This window comes from Mirounga angustirostris, unplaced genomic scaffold, assembly GCF_029215605.1.
Source record: "Mirounga angustirostris isolate CCGP_5_RB_7025 unplaced genomic scaffold, mMirAng1.0.hap1 SCAF_9, whole genome shotgun sequence".
Classification (NCBI taxonomy): domain Eukaryota; kingdom Metazoa; phylum Chordata; class Mammalia; order Carnivora; family Phocidae; genus Mirounga; species Mirounga angustirostris.
In genome coordinates, this window is record NW_026991717.1 from 26415468 (window position 1) to 26437891 (window position 22424).

General features: G+C 40.6%; 1 protein-coding gene across 2 annotated transcripts in view; it reads right to left on the reverse strand.

Annotated features, from left to right (window-relative positions):
• GABRB3 (gamma-aminobutyric acid type A receptor subunit beta3) overlaps positions 1-22424 on the reverse strand; it is a 228883-nt gene that overhangs the window by 51027 nt on the left and 155432 nt on the right. For both annotated transcript variants that reach the window (XM_045901866.1, XM_045901867.1), the window contains exon 4: positions 8876-9096. In XM_045901866.1, the coding sequence (XP_045757822.1) occupies positions 8876-9096 (221 nt within the window). The remainder of the gene's footprint in view (positions 1-8875; positions 9097-22424) is intronic.

Here is a 22424-nt window from a genome sequence, read left to right on the forward strand (position 1 = left end):
AGTTGGGATTCCAGGGGGAATGGTGTCTGCTTCATACTTGGGACAATCAGAGTAGTCTTGAGGTGGTAGGAATAGAGGAGACTGAATAGCAACTGGATTGTTAGATGAGGAATGTGGGCATATTTCCCGTGGATCACAGGAAAAAATGAGCTACATGGAAAAAAATGGAAGATCCAAAGTTATCTTGGATCTTCTATAACAGGGCTGCCTACAGGGTAGAGAGATAGAAACTGACTATGAAAGATGGATTCTTAGAGCTGAGGAAAGAGTTCCAAGGGACTCCACAGAATAGAAACATAGCCTACTCTCCTATTCTCCCAACCCCCAATGCTGGTCAAGGGACCAGCTGAAGAAAGGTGCCTCCTGGTGGGAAGCTCTGAGAAGAGTCAATTTTCAATATCTTCTAAGTCCAGAGAGTATGAAGCCATGAAAAAGATGGTACTAGCTCAAGTAAAACTTTTCTTCCTTATTTTCCCTCCACCCCCTAAATCTTCAAAATGGGAGGAGTCATAGGTAGGCTGTCAACCTAGGTTGTGGGGTGGGAGGGGTATAGAGGAAAGCAGAATCAGGGAGGCTGAGAAATCAACTATCCTCCCTTTGCCACTACATGCTTCTAGCCTAAAATAGGGCTGGGCTATGGAAAGAGTAAATATTAATGCTAAATCTGAACTTAGTATTGAACACTGACCTGAGAATTCCTGTGTCACATAAAGATGAAAAAGAACTATTACTAAAACATTGGCAGAAAACCATGAGATCTGCCCAAATTTTTATAAGGTGAAGAAATACCTCACTGAACAGTGTGCAAGGGGATGTTGGGGGACAAATAAACTAGATCACAAGGTGTGCTTACCACCAATAAACTTGTTGTCTAAGGATTTTTAAAAGAATAATTATAGCAACATATTTATGGATATGTCTCCTCAGGTAAAGGAAACAAAAGCAAAAATAGGGCGCCTGGGTGGCTCAGATGGTTAAGCGTCTGCCTTCGGCTCAGGTCATGATCCTGGAGTCACGGGATCAAGTCCCATATTGGGCTCCCGGCTCAGCGGGGAGCCTGCTTCTCCCTCTGACCCTCTCCCCTCTCATGCTGTTTCTCTCTCGCTCACTCTCTAAAAAATAAATAAAATCTTTAAAAAAAAAAAAAGCAAAAATAAACTATTGGGATTACACCAAAATAAAATGCTTTTGTACAGCAAAGGAAACGAACAACAAAGCAAAAAATCAACTTAGTAAATTGGAGAGGATATCTGCAAATGATATATCTGATAAAGGATTAATATCTAAAATATATGAAGAACACATCTCAACATCAAAAAAAAACAATCTGGTTAAAAAAGGGAGAGAACCTGAACAGACATTTCTCCAAAGACATACAGATAGCTAGCAGACATATAAAAAGATGTTCAACATCACTAATCGTCAGGAAAATCATCAATCCATCATCCATCAATCATCAAAACCACAATGAGATATCACCTCACACCAGCCAATGTCAAATATCAAAAAAGATAAAAATAATAAGTGTTGGCAGTGATGTAGAAAAAAAGGGACCCCCCCATGCTGGTGGAAATGTAAATTGATACAACCACTGTGGAAAACAGTATGGAAGTTCCTCAGAAAATTAAAAATAGAAGTCCCGTATGAGGGAGTAATTCCACTATGGACACTTACCCCCCACCCTTGCCCATGAAAACCCTAATTTGGAAAGATATATGCACCCCTATGTTTATTACAGCATTATTTACAACACCCAAGATTATGGAAGCAACCCATGTTCATTGATAGATGAATGGATAAAGAAGATGTGATACACACACACACACACACATTGTAGAATATTACTCAGCCATAAAAAGAAATGAAATCTTGTTATTTGCAACAACATGGATGAAATTACAGGGTATTATGCTAAGTAAAATAAGTCAGACACAAAAAGACAAATACCATAAGCTTTCACTTGTATGTAGAATCTAAACAAAGCAAGCAAGGGAACAAACAAAAAACAAACAGACTCTTAAATACAGAGAACAAACTGGTGGCTACCAGAAGGGAAATGGGTTGGAGGTTGGTAGAATAAAAGGAATCAAGAGGTACAAACTTCCATTTATAAAATAAATAAGTCACAGAGATGAAAAATACAGCATAGGGGGTATAGTCAATAATATTATAACATTGTATGGTGACTGAACTTATCACGGTAAGCTTGAGCAATATATCAAATTGTTGAATCAATATGTTGTACACCTGAAACCAACAGAACATTTTATGTCAATTATTTTTCAGTGAAAATAAAAACAATTGTAAGTTAGCCATCAACAAAACAAATGTAACAGTTTTTTAAAGAGTATTGCCCACCATGATAAAATAGGATTTATCTCAGGAATTTAAAGATGAATCAAGGTAGGGAATTAATACATCTCAGTTACAGGTTAAATTAGGAAAGTGAGCAAATAGAGAGGAGTGAATTAATAAAATCCATTTTTATTTCTTATATATAAAGAAAAAATAATCTGGGGTCAGTGATCTGATTTATAATTAGTTCTTGAATATAAACTCCATAAGTTGGTGATTATCTGTGTTATCCAACTCATGACACAGTTCCCAGAAACTAATTGGTAGTCAAAAAATATACTTTTTTAGTGGAAGTAAAAGAATGAGTCATAACTACCTTAAACTGAAAATGTAAATCATCTTTTCATAGTGGGATACAAGAAGCATTCTTATTATGACAAAAGACTAGGAAATAATGTACACTGTTAACCCTACTGTTTCATTTTCTGGAAGTTGAAATCAATGCAATAATCAGGAAATAGAAAAAAGAATAAAACTAATGAAAATGAACATAAAACTTATCATTATAAACAATATGCTTGTTAGACTAAAATCCTCATGAGTATTAACCAGTTAGCCTAGATGGATATGATATTGGATAAATGCCTAAACAAAGATAGTCATAAACAAATAGATTATAGCTTTCCCACATATCAGTAAAAGTCAGTTGGAAAAATAACATAAAAATGATCCCATTCCTAACAGTATCACACATAAAGAATAGGAATAACCTTATCAAAATATGAGTGGGCTGTCTAAAGAAAATGACAAAACTCTGCCACAAGCCATGAATGAAGGCATGAATGAATTCAGAAATGTCACAGTTATGTAGGAAAGATTGAATATAGTATAACACTTTTTCAAAGTAATATTTAATGAGCATAATTCCAACCAAGATAAATTCTGATGGATTAAGAATCTAAATAGAAAATATAAAAATAGAAATGCTACAGAAAGAAGAATTAGAATTCTCATGGTGGCTTCCCCCACCATCATTGATAAATACAAAAAGTCAATAAATAAGAGATGCAATAAAATGACAAGATAATATTACATCTGAATAAGTGCTATAATAAAAATAAGACAAGATGTTGTAATAGAAAGGGAATAGACGATCAAAGCAGGATTCTCCTTGTGGAAGTGACAGTTGAACTGTCCTCAGTTACATAATTACTCCATAACGCTAAAAACATGAACATCTAGAAGTGAAGTATTACATCCAGCAAAAAGCATTTGCAGAGGCCTTAAGACAGGCACATCCTAATCCTTGATACTTCTGAGGAGTGGAAGGAAGGTCTGCATTCTGGAAGCATGATAAGGAGTGAGTGGAGGAGTCAAAGCGTTAGTAATAAGCATGTTAGATGGGAAATGGGAAGATGAAGAGGCTTCTCTGTTTTTAATTAAAGTATGAGGTGATGTCATCAAATGAGAGTGGTGGGAGGTGACTAAAGTGAAGGTGTGAAAGAGTCTTTAAAAGCAGGGAAGGAATGGGTGAGCATAGGGAAGACATAGAATTTTATGAGTGTGAATTTAAAATGAAATGAGTGATTTTCTCCAGCCCTGAGGGATGAAGTAAATAGATAGGTTATTTACAGTAGCCAAAATAAGGATAAAGTCCAAAGCATGTGTCACAACCCTAAATATGTAATTGACTGCTGACAGGAGTAAAAATCAGCATAATCCTTCTTTTAAAAAATATTTTATTTATTTATTTGAGGGAGAGGGAAAGAGAGCACACAAGTGGGGGGAGGGAGAGGGACAAGCAGACTCTGTGCTGAGCACAGAGCCCAACATGGGGTTCGATCCCACAACCCTGAGATCATGAATAACCTGAGCCAAAATCAAGAGTCTGATGCTTAACTGACTGAGCCACGCAGGGGTCCCAGCATAATCTTTTTTAGAAAGCAATTCATCAATAGTTATTTACTTACATAAAAGTGACTGGGAAACAGGAGTTTGGGAAGTAAGCACACCTGAGCTCAATTCACATGGGCCTTATTAATTGTGTTACCTTACATCTTTTCTGGGGGAAAAAGATGTCTGATCGGAACCACTGTATAAAGCAGTTTCAAAATAAGATGACAGCCAAACCAATTAGATGACTTAATTTGAATCTTGTGAAATAAGTCGTAGTTTCATCTTAACATTGCGTTCAACTTCTTCATTATCAGATTGTCAACTTTAACAATTTTGAGTATTTTTTATAGCAAGTGGAAATATTGCAGTTTATTTTCCAACAAATTTTGCAATAAGCTTCTCAGGAAGAACATGGCTACACTGTTCTGATGAAGATGACTCAACCTTAGATTCTCAGGTGCTTTTTGAAGCAAATCAAATACTATTTTGTGAACCCATTACCAATTCCTAGCATCAGAAAAAAAGTTCAAAGACAAAGTATATGGCCTGAAGAAAAGATCATGTTACAAAATGGTGCTAGGTGAGATATTCAGTGACATCAAATGATCAGTTGACTGAAAAAGAAACACGGGAAGGCAGGAGAGGGATGACTCTGCCTTCTCACAGGCAGCAAAAAAACTCCAGCCCAGCACCAAAGAAAACAGAAAAACTGTGACAGGAATAGGACCAAGATCCATAAACATCTTAGCCAAGATCTTCCTAGTTCCTGAAAAGGTTTGGCTGCCCAAAGGAAATTCAAAGAGCCCCAGTTTTATTTTAGGATGGTATGTATACTCTATCTAGAGCATTCTCTCACATCACATGGTGACTTAAACATGTGTAAGAGGTTCAGATCACTGTTTTATTCAGCTGAGCTCAAGCCAATAAGCTCACGGTAGTGTTAACTCAAGTTTCAAACTCAAGGGGCTAAAAGAGTCATTGAAAAAATAGTTCATGATTTATAATGACCTTTTATCGCTACAAGAACGTGATCATTCTCAACTGTGTGAGCAGTCATCGACCACTTTTGCAGAATCATCAGAGTAATGGATTAATGATTTCCCAGAATAAGACTGAGATGACATACAAACCTACGTCATGGATAGCTCATCCACAGCCAGAGATCTTCATCTACGCTTGATAAAGAAAAAGCCCTCATTGATCCTGTACTGCAATGGCTGGACATGAACAGGAAAAGGAGCCTAGGGAAGCTTAATGGTGATTGACCTACCAGTGTACCCAACTGCTCTATAGCCAGGTGAAGGCAATCCCAGTCTCCAATGGGGAGAAAAAATCAACCTTAATGTCTCAGGGGTATAGCCAGGACAACCAGTATCTCAGAGATATATCCAGGGAGAAAGCAATCCCTATTGGGCTGGAACTTCATCAGCAGCACTGTAAAAGCAGGAGATAAACAACAATCCTAGTGCTCCATAAACCTTCATGGGAGTTTAACTCGCTAAAGTCCTCAGTTGCACCAGACCTCCTTCAGGTTCATGCCATGGTACCTAGATACCAAAAGGATATACTGTATCACTGGGGTTTCATACATTGGCCCATCCTTGGCTTGCCATGTCACTAACATGATCCAGTGAGCACAACAAGAGAACAAGAGCAAAGGGATGATAAAGTTTGGGGCCAAGAGGACTATGGAGGGTGTCTTACCAATGTGAACACTCACACTGTTTTTTTACCGAAAACACGATACATATACTGTATGTGAGTGTGTGTGTGTGTGTGTGTGTATAAAATAGAATACATATAAATGGTACTTCAGTTCACACAAAATAACGCAGAATATGTATATACATGAATTTAATAACATTATCAGTATTTTGAAATACTAAGGTGCTTCTTGTCCGAAAATTCAAATTACTTCAAACTCAAATTAATATCTATAGCTATGTATGATTTTTAAACCTAAAGGCAGAAATTTCTAGATTAGCCAATTTCAAAAGGAATCAGATGGCACAGGGTAGCTGTTAAGCATGTGCAGAATGTGGCGGTCTGTTGTTTAGAGATTTTCTTTCTGACAGCTTGTCCAGGTCCACAGAGATCTGAAGAATTGTTTCAAAAATATGAGGTTCTAAATAAAGATCTAAGGAGTATATTAAGACTACATTTGAATAAAAACAGCTATTTATTTAGAAATCCATTTACTGACTTAAGAGGCTGTTTGAGATGTATAATGGATATAAATTTGACTAGAGAGTTCTTAAAGTTATTATACCAAGTTTATTATTGAAAACTTCCCATAGCTTATTATATAATTACTTAACTTTTATATATAAATGTACAAGCAGAGTATTAGCTAAGGATATAGTTTTATTCTTTTGGTTTTTCTTATTCTTGCATGTTTTATGGTGTTAAATCCAACACTTCCAAACAGAGCTTGGAAATTTATTACAGTTCTTTCATTCATATCATATCATTCTGTCTACTATGGTCTGAATGTTTAAGTCCCCCCCACTAAATTCATATGTTGAAATCCTAACCCCCAAAGGTGGTGGTATTAGGAAGTGGGAGCTTAAGTCATGAGGGTGGATCCTTCATGAATGGGATTAGTGTTCTTATAAAAGAGATCCCACAGAACTTCCTTGCCCCTTTCACCAGCTGAGCACACAGCAAGGAAGTGCCTACTATGAACGAGGAAGTGGGCCCTCCCTCGACACTGGCACCTTGATCTTGGATTGCAGGCTCCAGAAATGTGAGAAATAAATGTCTGTTGTTTATAAGCCACCCAACTTATGGTCTTTTGTTATAGCAGCCAGAATAGACTAAGGCACTATCCTAACAGTTAGTTTCAATAGAGGTATACTAACGTATTCTACCTCTGGTAAGAAAATAAAGAATGCAGAAATAAAAATGGAGAAAACCCAAGTAGCAAGTTTTGTTTAGACAGGAAGCCTAGGGGCGCCTGGATGGCTCAGATGATTAAGCATCCGACTCCTGATTTCAGTTTAGGTCATGATCTCAAGGTCCTGAGATTGAGCCCTGCCTTAGGCTCCACCTCAGGCTCAGCAGTGAGTCTGCTTCTCTCTTTCTCCCTCCCCTCTGCTCCCCACCTTGATCATGTTCTCATTCTCTCTCTTTCTCTAAAATAAATAAATAAATAAATAAATCTTTAAAAAAAGCTAAGAAATCTAGGCTTAATTTTTATTGATATTTGTTTCTTTTTGTTCTTCCCCCCAGCCCACACAACACATACACACTTTTTCTATTCATTTTTTGGGGGGCAGATAAATGAGGGACATGACTCCTCATTTCATGCTCACATGGTTTCTGGGTAATCTTTTGTAGAACTGATGTACTTGTCAAAACCTCCAGAATTTTACATCCACATTTTTTATTTCCAGGCAAAAATACAAAATGCTTGAAATGTCCCAGAGAAACATCAATCTGAACTTTTTTTTTTTTAACACAGTAATACCATGGCTTGGTTGACATGCATCACTTTTTTCCCCTCACAGTTAAAAAGTCTGATTTTTTGCTAAAATTCTCTTATTCTATATATTGCTGTTTTGAGAAAGTCACTCAACAATTTCTACTTAAGACGATGTTAAATAATCCCCTTTCCTCATTTGAAGCAGTAAAAGTCACAATGATATGGATTTAAATATATGTTGTTATGACTCATAACTCCTGCAGGAGTCTTAGTTAAAGGCCTATGGACTCACAAAATTTTATAATAAATGTTTTCTCCAAGATATCCACCCGTGTCCTACTCAAAACTGTGGTCACTCCTAGAAGATCTCAAAGGCACTTTTAGGCCAGGGGATCAAGAAAGACACACACGTGTGCATATACACACTCACATCCACACCTACCCACCCACCCCCAGACACAGATACGCAGACACAGACACACAAATTACTCTAAAACAATTAAAACAAAAAAATCATTGCAAAATCAACACGAGACAAAAGATTTTCAAGATCACCATTTAACAAGGGTGATGATATTCAAATAATTAGCCACCAGCAGTGGTGGAGCATCATGAGAAGGTCTGGTGGTTTCCAGGGTAACCAGGGAAGCCCAGGGGCTCCTCAGGGTTCCAGGCAGCAGTCTGGTTTCCTGATTCAAGAGATTTCATTAGGAGACCTGGTGAGAGATGATTCTCATCAGGAAGCCTCACATTTAGTCATTCCCATAAATATTGGTGACACCACCTCATGAAGCTCTGAGATTATACCATATATCCATATAATGGATATCCATTGTATCCATTATACCATTATATCCATATAATGGCCAAACTAGACATTTTTTTCAACTCGGCAAACAGCTCTGGGAAAACTTTATTGTGAACCTCTGCAGCTTCAGAGCAATATTAATTCAGGCCTTTGTGGCTATGATACGGGATATCTGTCCTCAGGGAATCTGTGTTCTTAGATAGGGCAACCCAGTTATTTAAAATCAATCCAAGGGGGAAGTTTTTCCCTTGCATGGTGACTATTTATAGTAACTGTAATGCCCCAAATCTTATATTTATAAGATTTGTGTGTATGTGCAAATCTCAGTGTTTCATGGTTGTCTCCTAATTAATCTGAGGACGTGGCCTCACTCCCTATAATCATCTCAAGTGAGAAATTCAATGCCAATGCATCATGCAACTGCGAAGTTGGCCCTGAAAAGACAGACAGACCTGAGCCCATACAGCACCGTTCCATCAGGGTGAAGGCGGATCATGCGGTTTTTCACTGTCACTCCATGCACAAATGACTTTTTGTCATTTAAGAAATATGTGTCAGGCACCCATAGCTGGTCAGCCACTCGATTGTCAAGCGTGAGGTTGAGAGGGATCCCAGAATAGGCAAGCCTTTTATCTCTCCAATATTGTTGAAAATACATGGTTAAGGTGTAATCCTGGGGGAAAAAAAGAAAAGAAAAAAAATTAGTTTGTGCTCAGCCACAGGCATATTTCCTTCATGACTGGTCAAATTCAGGTTGGAATCCAGAAGAAATGGATATTATTTTCAGGCAGGGTAGAAAACAGTGGTTGCTTTCTCATAAATGCAAATACTAGGTTAGTAGGTGTAAATCATGTCTATAAATCCCGTTTTTTTTTTTTTTTTTTAAGTCCTTTGTTTTATTTAGGTAAGAACCGGACTAGACAAATTGGCATTTAAGCAATAGCCACACAGATACAAAGGTCAAAAAATAACTTTAAATAAAGTCATCATAAAATCAGGTTGCTGGCAGGACCCTGAAAACTCCCCTAGGTCCTGCATCTCCCACCAGGCAGATATGTATCTTTACCACCCACAGCAGAGGAGCTCTATCTACAGATTCTCTCTACAAGGTAAGCCATTTTCCTCTCTTGCCCTCTGTTAGAATTGTAAATACAAACCCTCCATAAACATGCACTGGAGACACAATGACCTGTGGGAGGTCTCTATGCCTTATTCATTACATTTTCTTTTTCTTCCAGAATGCCACAGCCATTTCCACACTAACTAGGCCATATCATCACCTTGAGAGGATGATATATTCGTCTGGGGAAAATGGGAGCCTATAGCTAAAGCCGGATGTAGGAGAGGGGAAATGGGCCATGGTGCAACCCCCACAGGCCTGCCAACAAAATAAGCAAGTATTTAGGCAGATGATCCTACTTTTGTTTGTTTGTCCATCTGTTTTTGTTTTGTTTTGTTTGCTTGCAAAGTAATGCAGTAAGAAAGTGGAAAAAAGGGGCTCCTTGGTGGCTGAGTCGTTAAGCGTCTGCCTTCGGCTCAGGTCATGATCCCAAGGTCCTGGGATCGAGCCCCGCATCGGGTTCCCTGCTCCACAGGAAGCCTGCTTTTCCCTCTCCCGCTCCCCCTGCTTGTGTTTCCTTTCTCGCTGTGTCTCTCTCTGTCAAATGAATAAATAAAATCTTTAAAAAAAAAAAAAAAGTGAAGAAAAGAAATCAGACTGAACATGAAAATTCTATTTTAAAATTTTTATTCTTTTGGCAAACACTATTCCAGTCTACATCAAGTCTGAAAATTTGGTCATATTCATGGGACATCTTGAACCCCACTATAGAAGAATCCAAGCTGAAAATCCAAAGGTAAATGAGTAAACTCCCTAACCAGGGAAGGAGAAATCACTGTTACATATAGGAGCTTCTGAATTCACACACTTACAGATGTTTGCAAACATCCTGGCTTTGTAGGCAATAAGAGGTGGGATTGCAAATCAATTCAAGAACCCATCCCAGGCACAGGTCTTATGAAATCCCATCCAGTACTCATTTTGCTGATTCACAGGGCAGTTCTCAGTGCTTGCTAATCTAACAATGCCTACTTATCACTGATCTCATGAGTGTTAGAGCACAGAAGCCTCTGAAATGACAAAGAACATACCTGCATGTTCTTCTCCAGGTGCTCACAGGCAAGGTGACAAAACCAATACATGCTAAACAACTATCAGCAAAATAAGTTTTAAGCTATAAGGGCCATTAAAAAAAAAAAATCAAAGGCAGGTGGAAGCAAGAAAATTCAAATGGGCTGGGGAGTCTTTATAGAGGTTTTATCTGCAACTTGAAGGAGAGATAGCATTTGAGTGGATGAAAAGAAACAGAAGAGTTTTTTCCCAGGCACTTACATGGGCAGAGCTCTGTGCATGGCATTACCTGTGTGAACGGGCCCCCACCCCACCACCAATTCTCAAAGATCAGGTGACATTAAAGATAGGCTTTGGCTAGCTAGATATTGGATAGGGGGCATGAAAAATAAATCATACAAGGATGTTGCTTTTATTGCACTGATTTTACTGAATTGATGAGAAACTCTGAGGAGTGCAGTTTTGGTGGAACTTAGGGTTCTAGAGGGGAAAAGGACAGAGTGGTGAGCAAGGCTGGACTCTGTGGCAGTGACCAGAATGTAGAAAAACTTGAATGCCAGCTCCTCAGTCAATGAAAACCACTGAGTTTCCAGTAACAAGTGACATAACCAAGTGTATTAACTGTCTTTTATTTTCTGTTTTCTCATGCTTTAGCTTCTGGACCCTGGCTGACCCTGGAGGGACTTTCATCCTTTCCCCCAGGGCTACAATTCTATCAAACTCTAGATTGTGCCTTCCAAAAGCAAACCAACCAATCCAGAGCTCACCCCCCAAGTGCCTTCTCTATTGGGCTTTCACACTCCAGGCCAATATTTCAACTATATTCAAGTACCAGGCAACTAGGGGCAGTCTAGACCCCGGGGCCCCCTTTAATTATTCAAACTAGCCCATCCAAAGCCTGCTTATCCAGCCTCCCATATGCCCATTCATTCCCATGGAAACCACAATAAAGTTCCTTGCCCACAGTTTCCCTTCTTCCTTGTGACCAATGCTAGTGCTTCCCTGTGTGCCCCACCCCCCCGCCCATTCACTACAATGGATGGTGTACTCCCTTCCTTTAAGGTCTGTGGTTAGCAAACTATTTTTCAGTGGCAGCTGCCTCCTGATCGGGAAGATCAGTTGTGCAGTGGTGAGAGAAATGATGAGCAAAGGCCAAAACGGGTGGAGAGTGCTTGGAAAGGGGGTGCAGGTCAGGGAAATCCTAAAAGTTCACACATGTTGGGCTTGATGTACAACTTCAGGCTGTGAGTGGACCCCCAAAGAGTGCAATCACATCCCCTGCATCACCATGAATGATGGCTAATGTAGGTGATGCATTTTAACTGAAACATTCAAAGTTTCGGTGGCATAACAGGATGGAAATAAAACAGCAGTAGCAGCTAAAGGATTTTCGATTTGAATATAATGCTCCAAATTACATTCTTATTGAAATAGAAGCATTTCACTTGCTTCTCTCTTTGGTTTCTAAGCCCACATCCCACGCCTGAGTCATGAAGTCTAGCACTTCTCTGAGTTCCCTTCCAACTGGCGTTCACATGGGTTGCCATGAGGATGGAGGGAATGTGTCAGTTTGCCCTGGGAACCCAGTTGTCATCCAGAGTCTGCAAGCTCGGGCTCTGGGTCTTATTTTGACCGGTGCTGTTCTCCACACCATTAACAGCACTTCTCAGTTTTGGTCTTGGGTGTTTGCTGAGGTGACTTGCGTGGACAGGGTTGCAGAGAGCTTAGGTGACAGAGGGAGAAAAATAGTTATTTAAATCCAAACCTGCTGCATCAGCTGTGCCTTCTGAAGCAATGGCTTCACTACGGCAGTGGGGACACTAGTCAGTATCCCACTTCTTTCTCCTGTACAGACTGGCAGACAAAGGAAAGGTGACAGCAGACAGTAGGCCACAGTGCTGACTCCTGGGCAGCAGTGAGCACCACGCAAAATAATGACAGTAGCAGTGAACATGCTCTGACCCCTCGGTATGTGCCAATCATTTCTAATGTCATTTCACTTAAACATAAAGCAGGGATTATCAGTATTCTCATTATCATCCCCAATCAATGAAGAAAAAAAATTAAAGAGTTGAAGTAATTTGCCTCCTCCCTCCCCTCCATGCCCCACTAAATGGGAGTAACTGGGGGACATGGGACTTGAAGTTGGGGCTACCTCCCTGCAGGGTGCGACTCTCAACCTAGAAACTGAAGCTCTAAGGGACGGGAAGCTAAATTGTTCTCCATAATATACTGAAATGAACTTGGTGGGAGGATGGTTTGCAAAGATATCTTGAAGAGCGGAGAATCAAGTCACGTAAGGTAATGCCGTTTTTGAGGGGAATAAACACTGTGGCACCACTAAAGCCCCCCATCCTTGCAAACATTTAGCACAGCTGGGATGTAGACAGATGCCTTGTGGAAGTTTCTTTCCTCCAGGGGGTCCCAGACAAGTTGATGCTTCCCATATTCGGAGCTCCCCAGAGCCTTTGTGGGCCTTCCTTGCCTTTTTCCTGGATTGGTCACCCCCAAATGCGGTGCAGCTGAGGGGAGGTTTGGGGTGGTGGTGAAAGGAGACAGGGGCGAGGTCTTGAAATGGCATTTCTCAAATGCCGGGCTTTCGGGGGGGATCTGAGGGTCATGGGGATGAGAATAAAGCAATACAGGTGAGTCGGATACTGGTGGTGAATACCAGCGTCTCCATTCCTTGGGCCTCTGCAGAGCTCACCGTGTCCCCAGCTGTCATCTTTCTTGCTCTGGCGATGTAATCCACCTGAGCACAGGGAGGGGTCTGCAGTCACACTGACACACAACTCTCAGACACCAAAAGCCTCTGCTTTTGAGAGGCAATTGTGATTGTTTTCTCTTTTCCCACCTTTGCCCGTTGCAGGGGAAACTAAATCTCCTGGTTAGAGACATTAGGGAGGAGTGCATGTGGGAAGGGGAGGGGATGAGAGGGGAGTGGAGTATAGGGAGAAGCTAGCATTAGGAGGTATGGGTGTCAGAGGGGGTCAGAGTGAGAGAAGGGCCCGGTGAGGGGAAAAGTGCCGGTCTGGAGGAAAAGGGCTGGAGGGAGTAGCTGTGGGCTTCTGGGAGGCAGCATGGAGCATCCAGGCTCAGTGAGGAATACAGAGGAAAGAGGTGCAGGAAGGGGTGGGGCACGGGGAGAAGCAGGAGTCTGGGAGGAGCAGGCTCATGAGAGCAGTTGGTGTCCAGGAAGGGTGGGGCTCATGAAGCCCCTTCACGGTGCAGTGTGATGGACACAGGCTCCAGAAACCTCACCCTGGGAGGGTGGGCTTAATTAGATTAGCACACAGTAGGATGAGCCAGTCTGCTTCCTGGCACTGACTCTTACTGTGGCACAACCAGTCATATCAGCACATCTAGACAGGACATGTTGGCAGGTGCAGGAAGGGAGCAACGGCCTAGAGATCGCGACTAATGGGAATAGCATCCACTGGAGGCACAGGATGGGGCCCTGTGTCCAGGAGACACCGAGTCCCCTCTGCTGTGGGGCCTTCATGGGCTGAGAGGGAACACCTTCACTCCTAGCCCTGTCCCACATTCTTCAGACCTGGCTGGGAATATATGCTCACAAAGTTCCTTCTGGGTATAATTTGGTATCACTTGATTTCAGAAGACTGTGCTTTGGGTGGTGGTTGAGATTTGCAGTACTTTGAGTATTTATAAAATACCCCTCCTATAAGTTAATTAATTGACACATTGAGTGTGTATGCATAGATAGTGACTCCCATCCATTGTGTTAGCAGCCCTGAGAACACTGGGTTCCTGGTTTAGGTGCAGATCCAACCCTGGATTGGGGCTGGCACCAGATAGTTGCGGGGCCCTAAAGAACGGCATTGATTTCCTGGCCCTCAGCCCCCCTCAGCTGCCAGCAGAGATGGTAACCTCTGCTTCTCCACTCACTCAGTTGTCCACCCCTGAATCCTTGCCAGGAAAGGCAGCTGGAAGCCCATGCAGAGGAACTATCCTTGGCCTCCTAGGCTAGCTCAGACATGTCTCCAGGGGTGGAGACTCACTGCTGTTCCATATCCAGTCACAGACTGCCTGAGCGTGTGTATGTGTGTGCGTGTGTGTGGACCTAGACCCGGGACACCTGCTGAGACCCTCTGAGCTTCTGCCCTGCCAAGCGCATCTGTATCTGAGATGGTTATCCATACAAGGAGAACCTCCAGCTCTCTGGCTTATACTGTGACAGATTCCAGGGGACACTGTAGCCCTGGGATATGGGATTCAGTGGAGAGAGGTCAGGCAGTGAGGAGGAAACCCAAGTATTTCCTCATCCAGAATTCTCTAGTCCACTAGGACCTAGAATTCTCTGGGATATAATGTATAAATGTGGATTATTTAATTATAGTTGGTTTGAACTATGGTAACTCATCAAAATCATTAGATAAGGTTAGATGTCTTGAATTCTTCTCTCCCTGTCTTATAAAAGGCATATAACAAACTGAGGATCAGCATGAAGAAATACTGAAGTAAGAACTATATTCAGAACAGTCTTTCTTTAACAGAATCTTACAAGCAAAATCATTCAATTAAAAGGCCATTATTCCTCGGGGCTTTTCTGGGGGGGATCATAAAGCCCTCTGATAAGCTAATGAAGTCATGGACCCTCTCCCCTCTCTAACGTGTGCATGCCCGTGTGTGCAGGTGTTTGTGTATCAAATCAATCAGCATACTGAAGTCCATGGAGGTGCATTCCTACCTACTTCATATTACCTTCACAAGATGAGAACAAACACTAGTGATTGAAGTTCTTCAAGTTTTTAAGTAATTTCTTTAGAATTTGCATAATTTTTGTCATTGAAAAAAAGATGACACAGTTGTTTGGTTTTACCCCGGATTACAAAAATCCATTTCATGCAAAGGTCGGAAGCCAGAGTTCCTGGTAAGACACCAGCCCAGCCCAGGGTCGCAGGGTTTGGAGCCAGTGGGCTGAGATACAGTGGGTGGGGCAGAAACAGGCAGACAGTCTGGAGCTGCTAGGAAAGGGCTTCTGGCACTCTCAGCTCTAGAAGCCCCAGTGACTGGGGGAAGGGAACAGGCATTCTTAAATATGAGCCTTTCATCTGCCAAGCATTCATACATAGGTGACAATCCTTTCAAAATCTCCTAAGAATGTAGAAACAGCAGCAGTAACAACAAAAATAACAAAACCTCAGCCCATCTTTTGGGCATTCAAGCAGCTCACATAAATTGCAATAAGAGATAAACAACAAAGTTTCTTTCTGCTAGTGGAAATCTCTCCACATTTATCACATTAAAATAACAAGAATACATATTCGAAAGTGGAAATACTGCTCATTATTCTGCAATTAAGAAATTGAAGAGATTTCCTCAGCACAGGAAATGAAGACAAAATTTACTAACCCTGAGAAAGAAATGCAATCTCTAAACCACATTTAAATATCTAGCTGCAGCTGTGAAAGCAGCGGGGCACCTGCATTTGCATCTGGTTCAGCAAGTTTGTGATACAAAACCTCACAGGTAAGTTGTTCTCAGGTTAGGGAAAACTGTTCTGAAAAGTATACATAAGACCTAGGTCACAGAGATTTCCTTTGTAGGCATTTCTGCAACTAAGATTAAGCTGGGGGAATCTTGGCCCTTCTATTAACAAAATTTATTTAGAGAATTTGAATCCATTATTTTTAATGATCTAAAAATGAGTATCCAACATGACATCCATCTCTCCTCCCAAAACAGACTTCACTGGTGCTTAGGTTTCCATTCGTTGAATCCATATGGTGATCTTTCCTAAGAAAGCATGACCTACCTCTTTCTGCTACCCTCTCTTCCTCCCCTAACCCCCTTCAAGCATTCACTGCATATCTCCATAAGCCAGGGACCATGCAGGGGGCCAGTGACCCAGAGATAAGGAAGACATAATTTGTAACTTTAATTAGCTCACTATCTAGGAGGTAGATATAAAATTGAACCAAAGAAAAAAATGAAAGTGATTAAGAGAAGGAGCTTTAGAATCAAATATGCCCAAGTTTCAAGTCAGCCTCCTTCCTGCTGGCTGGGCAAACGTAGGTGAACCATTTCACTGTCCTAAGCCCACTTACCCTATCTGGGAAGACAGCCTGCCACACTCTTAAGGGCTTAACATGGTGAAGGGCACCCATTAGGAGTCAAGGAATGCACAATAATGCAAAAGAAGTATATATTTAAGGGATATCTACTACGTCTGGGGCTGGCAAGGAAGGAGGCTGGTGTGCAAATGAGAAGGAAGGTCGCTGAGATATTCTGGTCTTCTTATAATTGTTATACCCACCCAAAGGTTCACAGTTTGTATTTTTTATTCATCCACCTAAATGCTAAATGTATTCAAAAGATGAACTGGTCACCTCTGTATGAAATGTAAAAGGGCTGATGAAAATAATTACAAGTTCCCCAGTCCTCCAAAGCCACCTGAAAAACTGGCATAGGATATAAATTATTTTGAATATATGTTTTTCTTTTCACATATGAATAGATACCATAGATATTTTTCTGGAGTCCATTAAGTTTGAAAAGCAAAATGATTATACTGATCTACCTTCAAAGGACAAAAAAAAAAAAAAAAAAGGTAGTATCAGAAGAAATTGAGAATTCAATGTAAGCCTATGAGAACAAGGAAAATGTAAGAGAGATGCCCATAGCTAAATAAGTCTCTGGCAGGGGCTGATGTGCAGGGGGTGGTAGAGCAGGATGCCTCTGACACACTGGATAGACTTCCTTGCCCTGTACTTTACCTGGGAAAGTTACCTAATCACTCTGAGTCTCAGAAATCTCTTGTGGAAAAGAGAAACTAAAAATGGCCATTTTACAAAAGTGCTCTAGCAATTAATTGAGCTAACAATGCTTAACACAGTGCTTGACTCATAATAGGCATTTGGAAAATTCTACATTGTCTTCCTTCATCCTAGAGCAGGGCCAGTCACCCCTGAAAGAAGCCTCCCAGCACTGGATGAAAAATTCTCTTCTTTAACAGTTGGACCCCCAGCGCATTGTTCCATGCCAAGTACATACCAAACTGCAAAGAAAAATGGGCTTTATTATTTGGAGGTGCAGGTAAAAAAGACTCAGCCTAATACTTTAATGTAGAATTCTCAACACCACTGAAGCAGGCTTCACCCTTTGCTTTTAAAATCCTAAATTTGTCTTTCACTCAATATGCAAATGTATCAGGTCACTAGATTTTTATCAACCATCTTTTTTTCTGCTGTAAAATGTTTTGAAGTTACAGATTAATATTAAACACAGATTTGTAAAAATAACTACAGCACTAATAACAAAAAAACAAAACTAGCCATCCTGCCCGCCTGACCTGCTGTGAGTAACCTGACCTTCAGGTGCTCCCAGACTCACTTCCCACCCAGTCCTCCCCATTTTAAAATGGGAAAAACCCCATTTTACAGTCAAATGACCCCTCTATATAAAGAACATTTTTACTAAGTGTCCCTTTCACAGCCCCCTTTAATTGTAAATTGGTGGCCCTGTATAGCCTTTTTTTTTTTTTTTTTTTTTTTAGCGGAAGTTATTCTCCCAAACTGGGCACCAAGGAGCCCGGAGAGAGAAGTATACCCGCTTTTCTTTCCCATTCCCAGGTTTCTCCATCAATGTCTCTGACCCATTGTACTTTTCTGAGATTTGCATGGAGGGATCCAGCTGCCTTCTGAACCTTTCCATCCAGATGCCCCACAGGCAACCCAAGCTCAATATGTTCAAAATTAACTCATTATCTTTCTACCCCAAATCTGTTCCCCATTCTGTACCACCATCCTATACCCACTTATTCATTCTCAACCAAATCAAAGCCAGAGGCTGTACACCAATCTCTTTTTTCTTTCTCATCTTACATTCAACATTTATTCAGTCACTGGGTTCTGTTGATCCTATTGCCTAAATGCCTTCCATATCTAGAACTGGTCCATGAGTCAGCAGTAGCACTACAGAGGGTTGGAAGGTTTCCACTAATAGCCCCATGATTAGAGATAAGCTCCTGGACTCTCAAATTACATCCCAGAAGAACACTTAACCCATGTCTAGGGCAGGCTAAGTCCAACACCATACCTCGGATATATAATGGGTTAAATGCAAGAATATACAAGATGATCAGATGTTTCACACTCTGTATGGGAACAGATGTTTCAACTCAGTACAAACACCATATGAATGAAATTTTGGAATGTGCTTGTAAACTGGGGAGTCACTGCATGTTCTCCTTTATTCTAAAAAAGTATTTATCTGAATAATACTCACTAAAGACACCAGACTGTTTAGTAACTTATGTATATATCAATATATATAAAAAAATAACATATATATATGTAATCTGCAATGTATGTGTATATAATCAGATACATATCTTTATTTTCCAGCAACTATCTTTAATTAATAGGCTTCCAAAGGGGATGGGATGTCTCTTAAAAATGTCATTCATCCAAAGATACTCCAAGAACTGGCTGTGAGAAACAGCCATATTGCTTGTGCAAGGAACCCTCAACACCTCTATATTTGAGGGATATTTGAACAACTGGTGGAATGTCACACTTGGAGACTTGTGAGTGACTTGCCTACATTCTGACTGTGTGGCATTTAACAAGCCTCTGTGTTTTTCCCTTGCTCGAGCATGGTGCCTGCAGATGGCCATGAGGTTGAAGATTTTACATCTTTAAATAGTGATGGTCATCTTTTGGGTTGCATGGCTTCTAGAGTTCACATTATTAGATTTGCTGAACTGAATATCACTTAAAATCACTTCTCTTTGAATCCCTTCAAGAGAGCAAACAAGTAAAAAATATGCTTCAACAGAAAGAAGGGTGTTTATCATAAAATAAAGGATGAATATCCCCATTTTAACTGAAGAACCCCATCATATATTTATACTGCGAGAATTCAATGCCCTTTGTTTTTATATATGTGCCTCTATAACAGAATTTAACAATGGATTTCCTCTCCTCAGAGACAAATCATGTGGATTAGTGATGCCACACATTTTAAAGTACTTTCAGTTTCTAAGAAGATGTGCTATTTTTAGATAGCAAGCCCATTCATTTCTGAGATCATGTCTATTTCTGGTTTCTACCCAGAACCTGTTAGGTTATTGCTATTAGATAAATCACAATATTAACAATATTATACTTTATATAACTGAGAAAATACTGGTTTTATCATCATTCTTTTTCTGAATTGTTATTAATTTCAGCAGAAAAATTTGGATGGACATCACTACATGGAATTACATGAAACAGTCCTATCCTCTGGGACATTGTAATCAAACCTTAGGTAGTCAGAAAGAAACTGCAATGCTGATTTGCATACACTCAGTCAAATACAAGTGCCCAAGGAAGAAGAAACACAAGTGTTAACTTTTAGATAGGAGAGGAATGACACTTTACTCCTGCTTTTTATTTTTTATTTATTTTTTTAAGATTTTATTTATTTATTTGAGAGAGAGAGAATGAGAGAGAGCACACTAGAGGGATTAGGGTCAGAGGGAGAAGCAGACTCCCTGCCGAGCAGGGAGCTCGATGCGGGACTCGATCCAGGGACTCCAGGATCATGACCTGAGCTGAAGGCAGTCGCTTAACGAACTGAGCTACCCAGGCTCCCTACTCCTGCTTTTTAAACAAAGGACCCAGTACTCTCATTTTGCACTGGACCCCACAAATTATATAGCTGGCCCTAGATGAGAGTAGTCAACTGTCCTTTGTCTCACCCACAGGATTCATGCCTTCTTCCAGCATCCATGAAACTGTTGGTGAAATCCCAGACCAATCACTGGCCTTGACACACAGTCTTTTGCTTTTCTTCTTACTCAACTGGCCCATCTTCTCTGCCACTCACTCCAATTCTTCCTTTTCTTCTTAATGCCAAGCGTGTCCCAAGGCTCCTCATTCTGTAGCACCATCTACCTACTCAACCAAACCTCCATCCCTTTTCTTCTCTATCTGTACTTACTTCCTTAGTTATCTCTTAGAGATTCATGGCTTTACATGCTATCTGTATGCTTAGGATTCCCAAATTTTATCTCCAACCTGATGTATAAATCAAACTCTAGAATCAACTCAACACATCCAGATTGAACCCCTGCTAATTTCACCCCAAGAACAGATCCACCTACAGTCTTCCCAGTTCACTTGATGGTATTCCATCCTTACAGTTACTCAAATCAGAATCTCCGCTCATTTTCTGTTTATCCCTTCTCTCACATCCTACATCAATCCATATGAAATTATGTTGACTCTACATTAAAAACGGACTGTGGTTCAGCCACTTCCCATCACTGCTATTGCTATCACCCTGGTCAAACACCATCTTTCTTCCCTCCATACTGTCAAAGGCTCCTAAATGGTTCCTTGAACATGGCCTTTCCCACGGTTTTATTCTCAGTAGAGCATCTGGAGTGATTTTTAACAATTTAAGTCAGATCATTTGCTCTGGTGTTCAAAACCATACCATGGCTCCTTAATTCACTGAAAATTAAGCCCAGGTGGACATGGTCTGGTCCACTTACCACCTCTCTGGCCTCTTCTTTGCTAACTTCATTTCAGCAACAACACCCTCTTTGTTGTTCCTCAAACAATCCAGACCTTAGGCCCTTTGTATTAACTATGCCTTCTGCCTGGAACTCTCCCCAAATAACCTTCCTCAACTTAGTCTGACTTACTCAGCTTCATCTTTACTCAAATTCACCTTTTGAACAAGCTGTTCCTGACAATGGCAACCTTCATCCCTGCACTCTTACATCCTGTTAACCCTGTTCATATTCTAGATGATATATGTATTTGTTATATTTTTAAATTATGTTTATTTTCTTTCTCCCATGCTAGAATGTAAGTTGCATGAGTACAGGAACTTTGTTTTGCTCAATGATGTATTATGAGCACAGTACTAAGACAGTGCCTTGCACATGATAGAGGTTTCATAAACACTTGCTAATCAAGTGAGCAGAACTTTGGATCTGTGTTGCCAGCGTGTCCCTTCATAAAAGTTCTGCATGTGCTTTCACCTGGTGTTCCACATTGGTTGATAACCTTGGATCACTTCCAGTGAAAATTTCTCTGCAGTTTAAAGTCAATCCCAAATCCAGATTAGTATAGGCATGTGATACAAATTCTCAGGGAAGACATCTTTCATGCCACCTAAAGCCCAGTGAGACAGACACATTTCCTTATCATCTCCCTTTGATGGAATTCCCTTTGGGGAATGTTTTTCTACAATACCCTTTTAATGAGTGTGCGGCCCTTGGTTGCGTCAGCTCTATGAAGACTCAATTTTAACCCTCTGCTTTGTAGAGTTCCTTAGCTTAGTCTCTTATTTCTGCATGGTCATTAACAGCAAGCCAACTGGTCACATAGGGCAAATGACCCCAGGCTTTCCAGTCTTCAAGTGTAGCTTACAACACTTTCATCCTCAGTTTTCTCTCAAAATCTGTCCTTTTTTGTGGCTCCTGGAACTTTCTCTTATTTTCCTATAAATTAAATGATATATTTCAATAATGTTTATTATGATTTGTTCACCATTTCTAATAGTTTTATACTGAGAGTTCTTTAGAATTTCTGGTCAACCAAATTGCTGAACACAGAGTTCTTATCCCTTCATCAGTACATCTGAGACTTGCTTCCAATCTCCAACCTGGTCACAGCAAGGTTGCCCAATGACCTCCAAAGGGCACTTTTTGTCCTCCTTTGACTCAACATATAGGGAGCTTGAAGCATGGCTGAAAGCTCGCTCTCCTTGAGACCCTCTACTCAGACTGAGACACTCCCTCTTCTAGCCTTCCTACTCCATTGGTAGTTCAGCTCAAAGCTCCTGTGCTTCTACCTCCCATCTCTTTCTCTCGCTCTTTTTTATTACTATGTTCAGTTAGCCAGCATGAG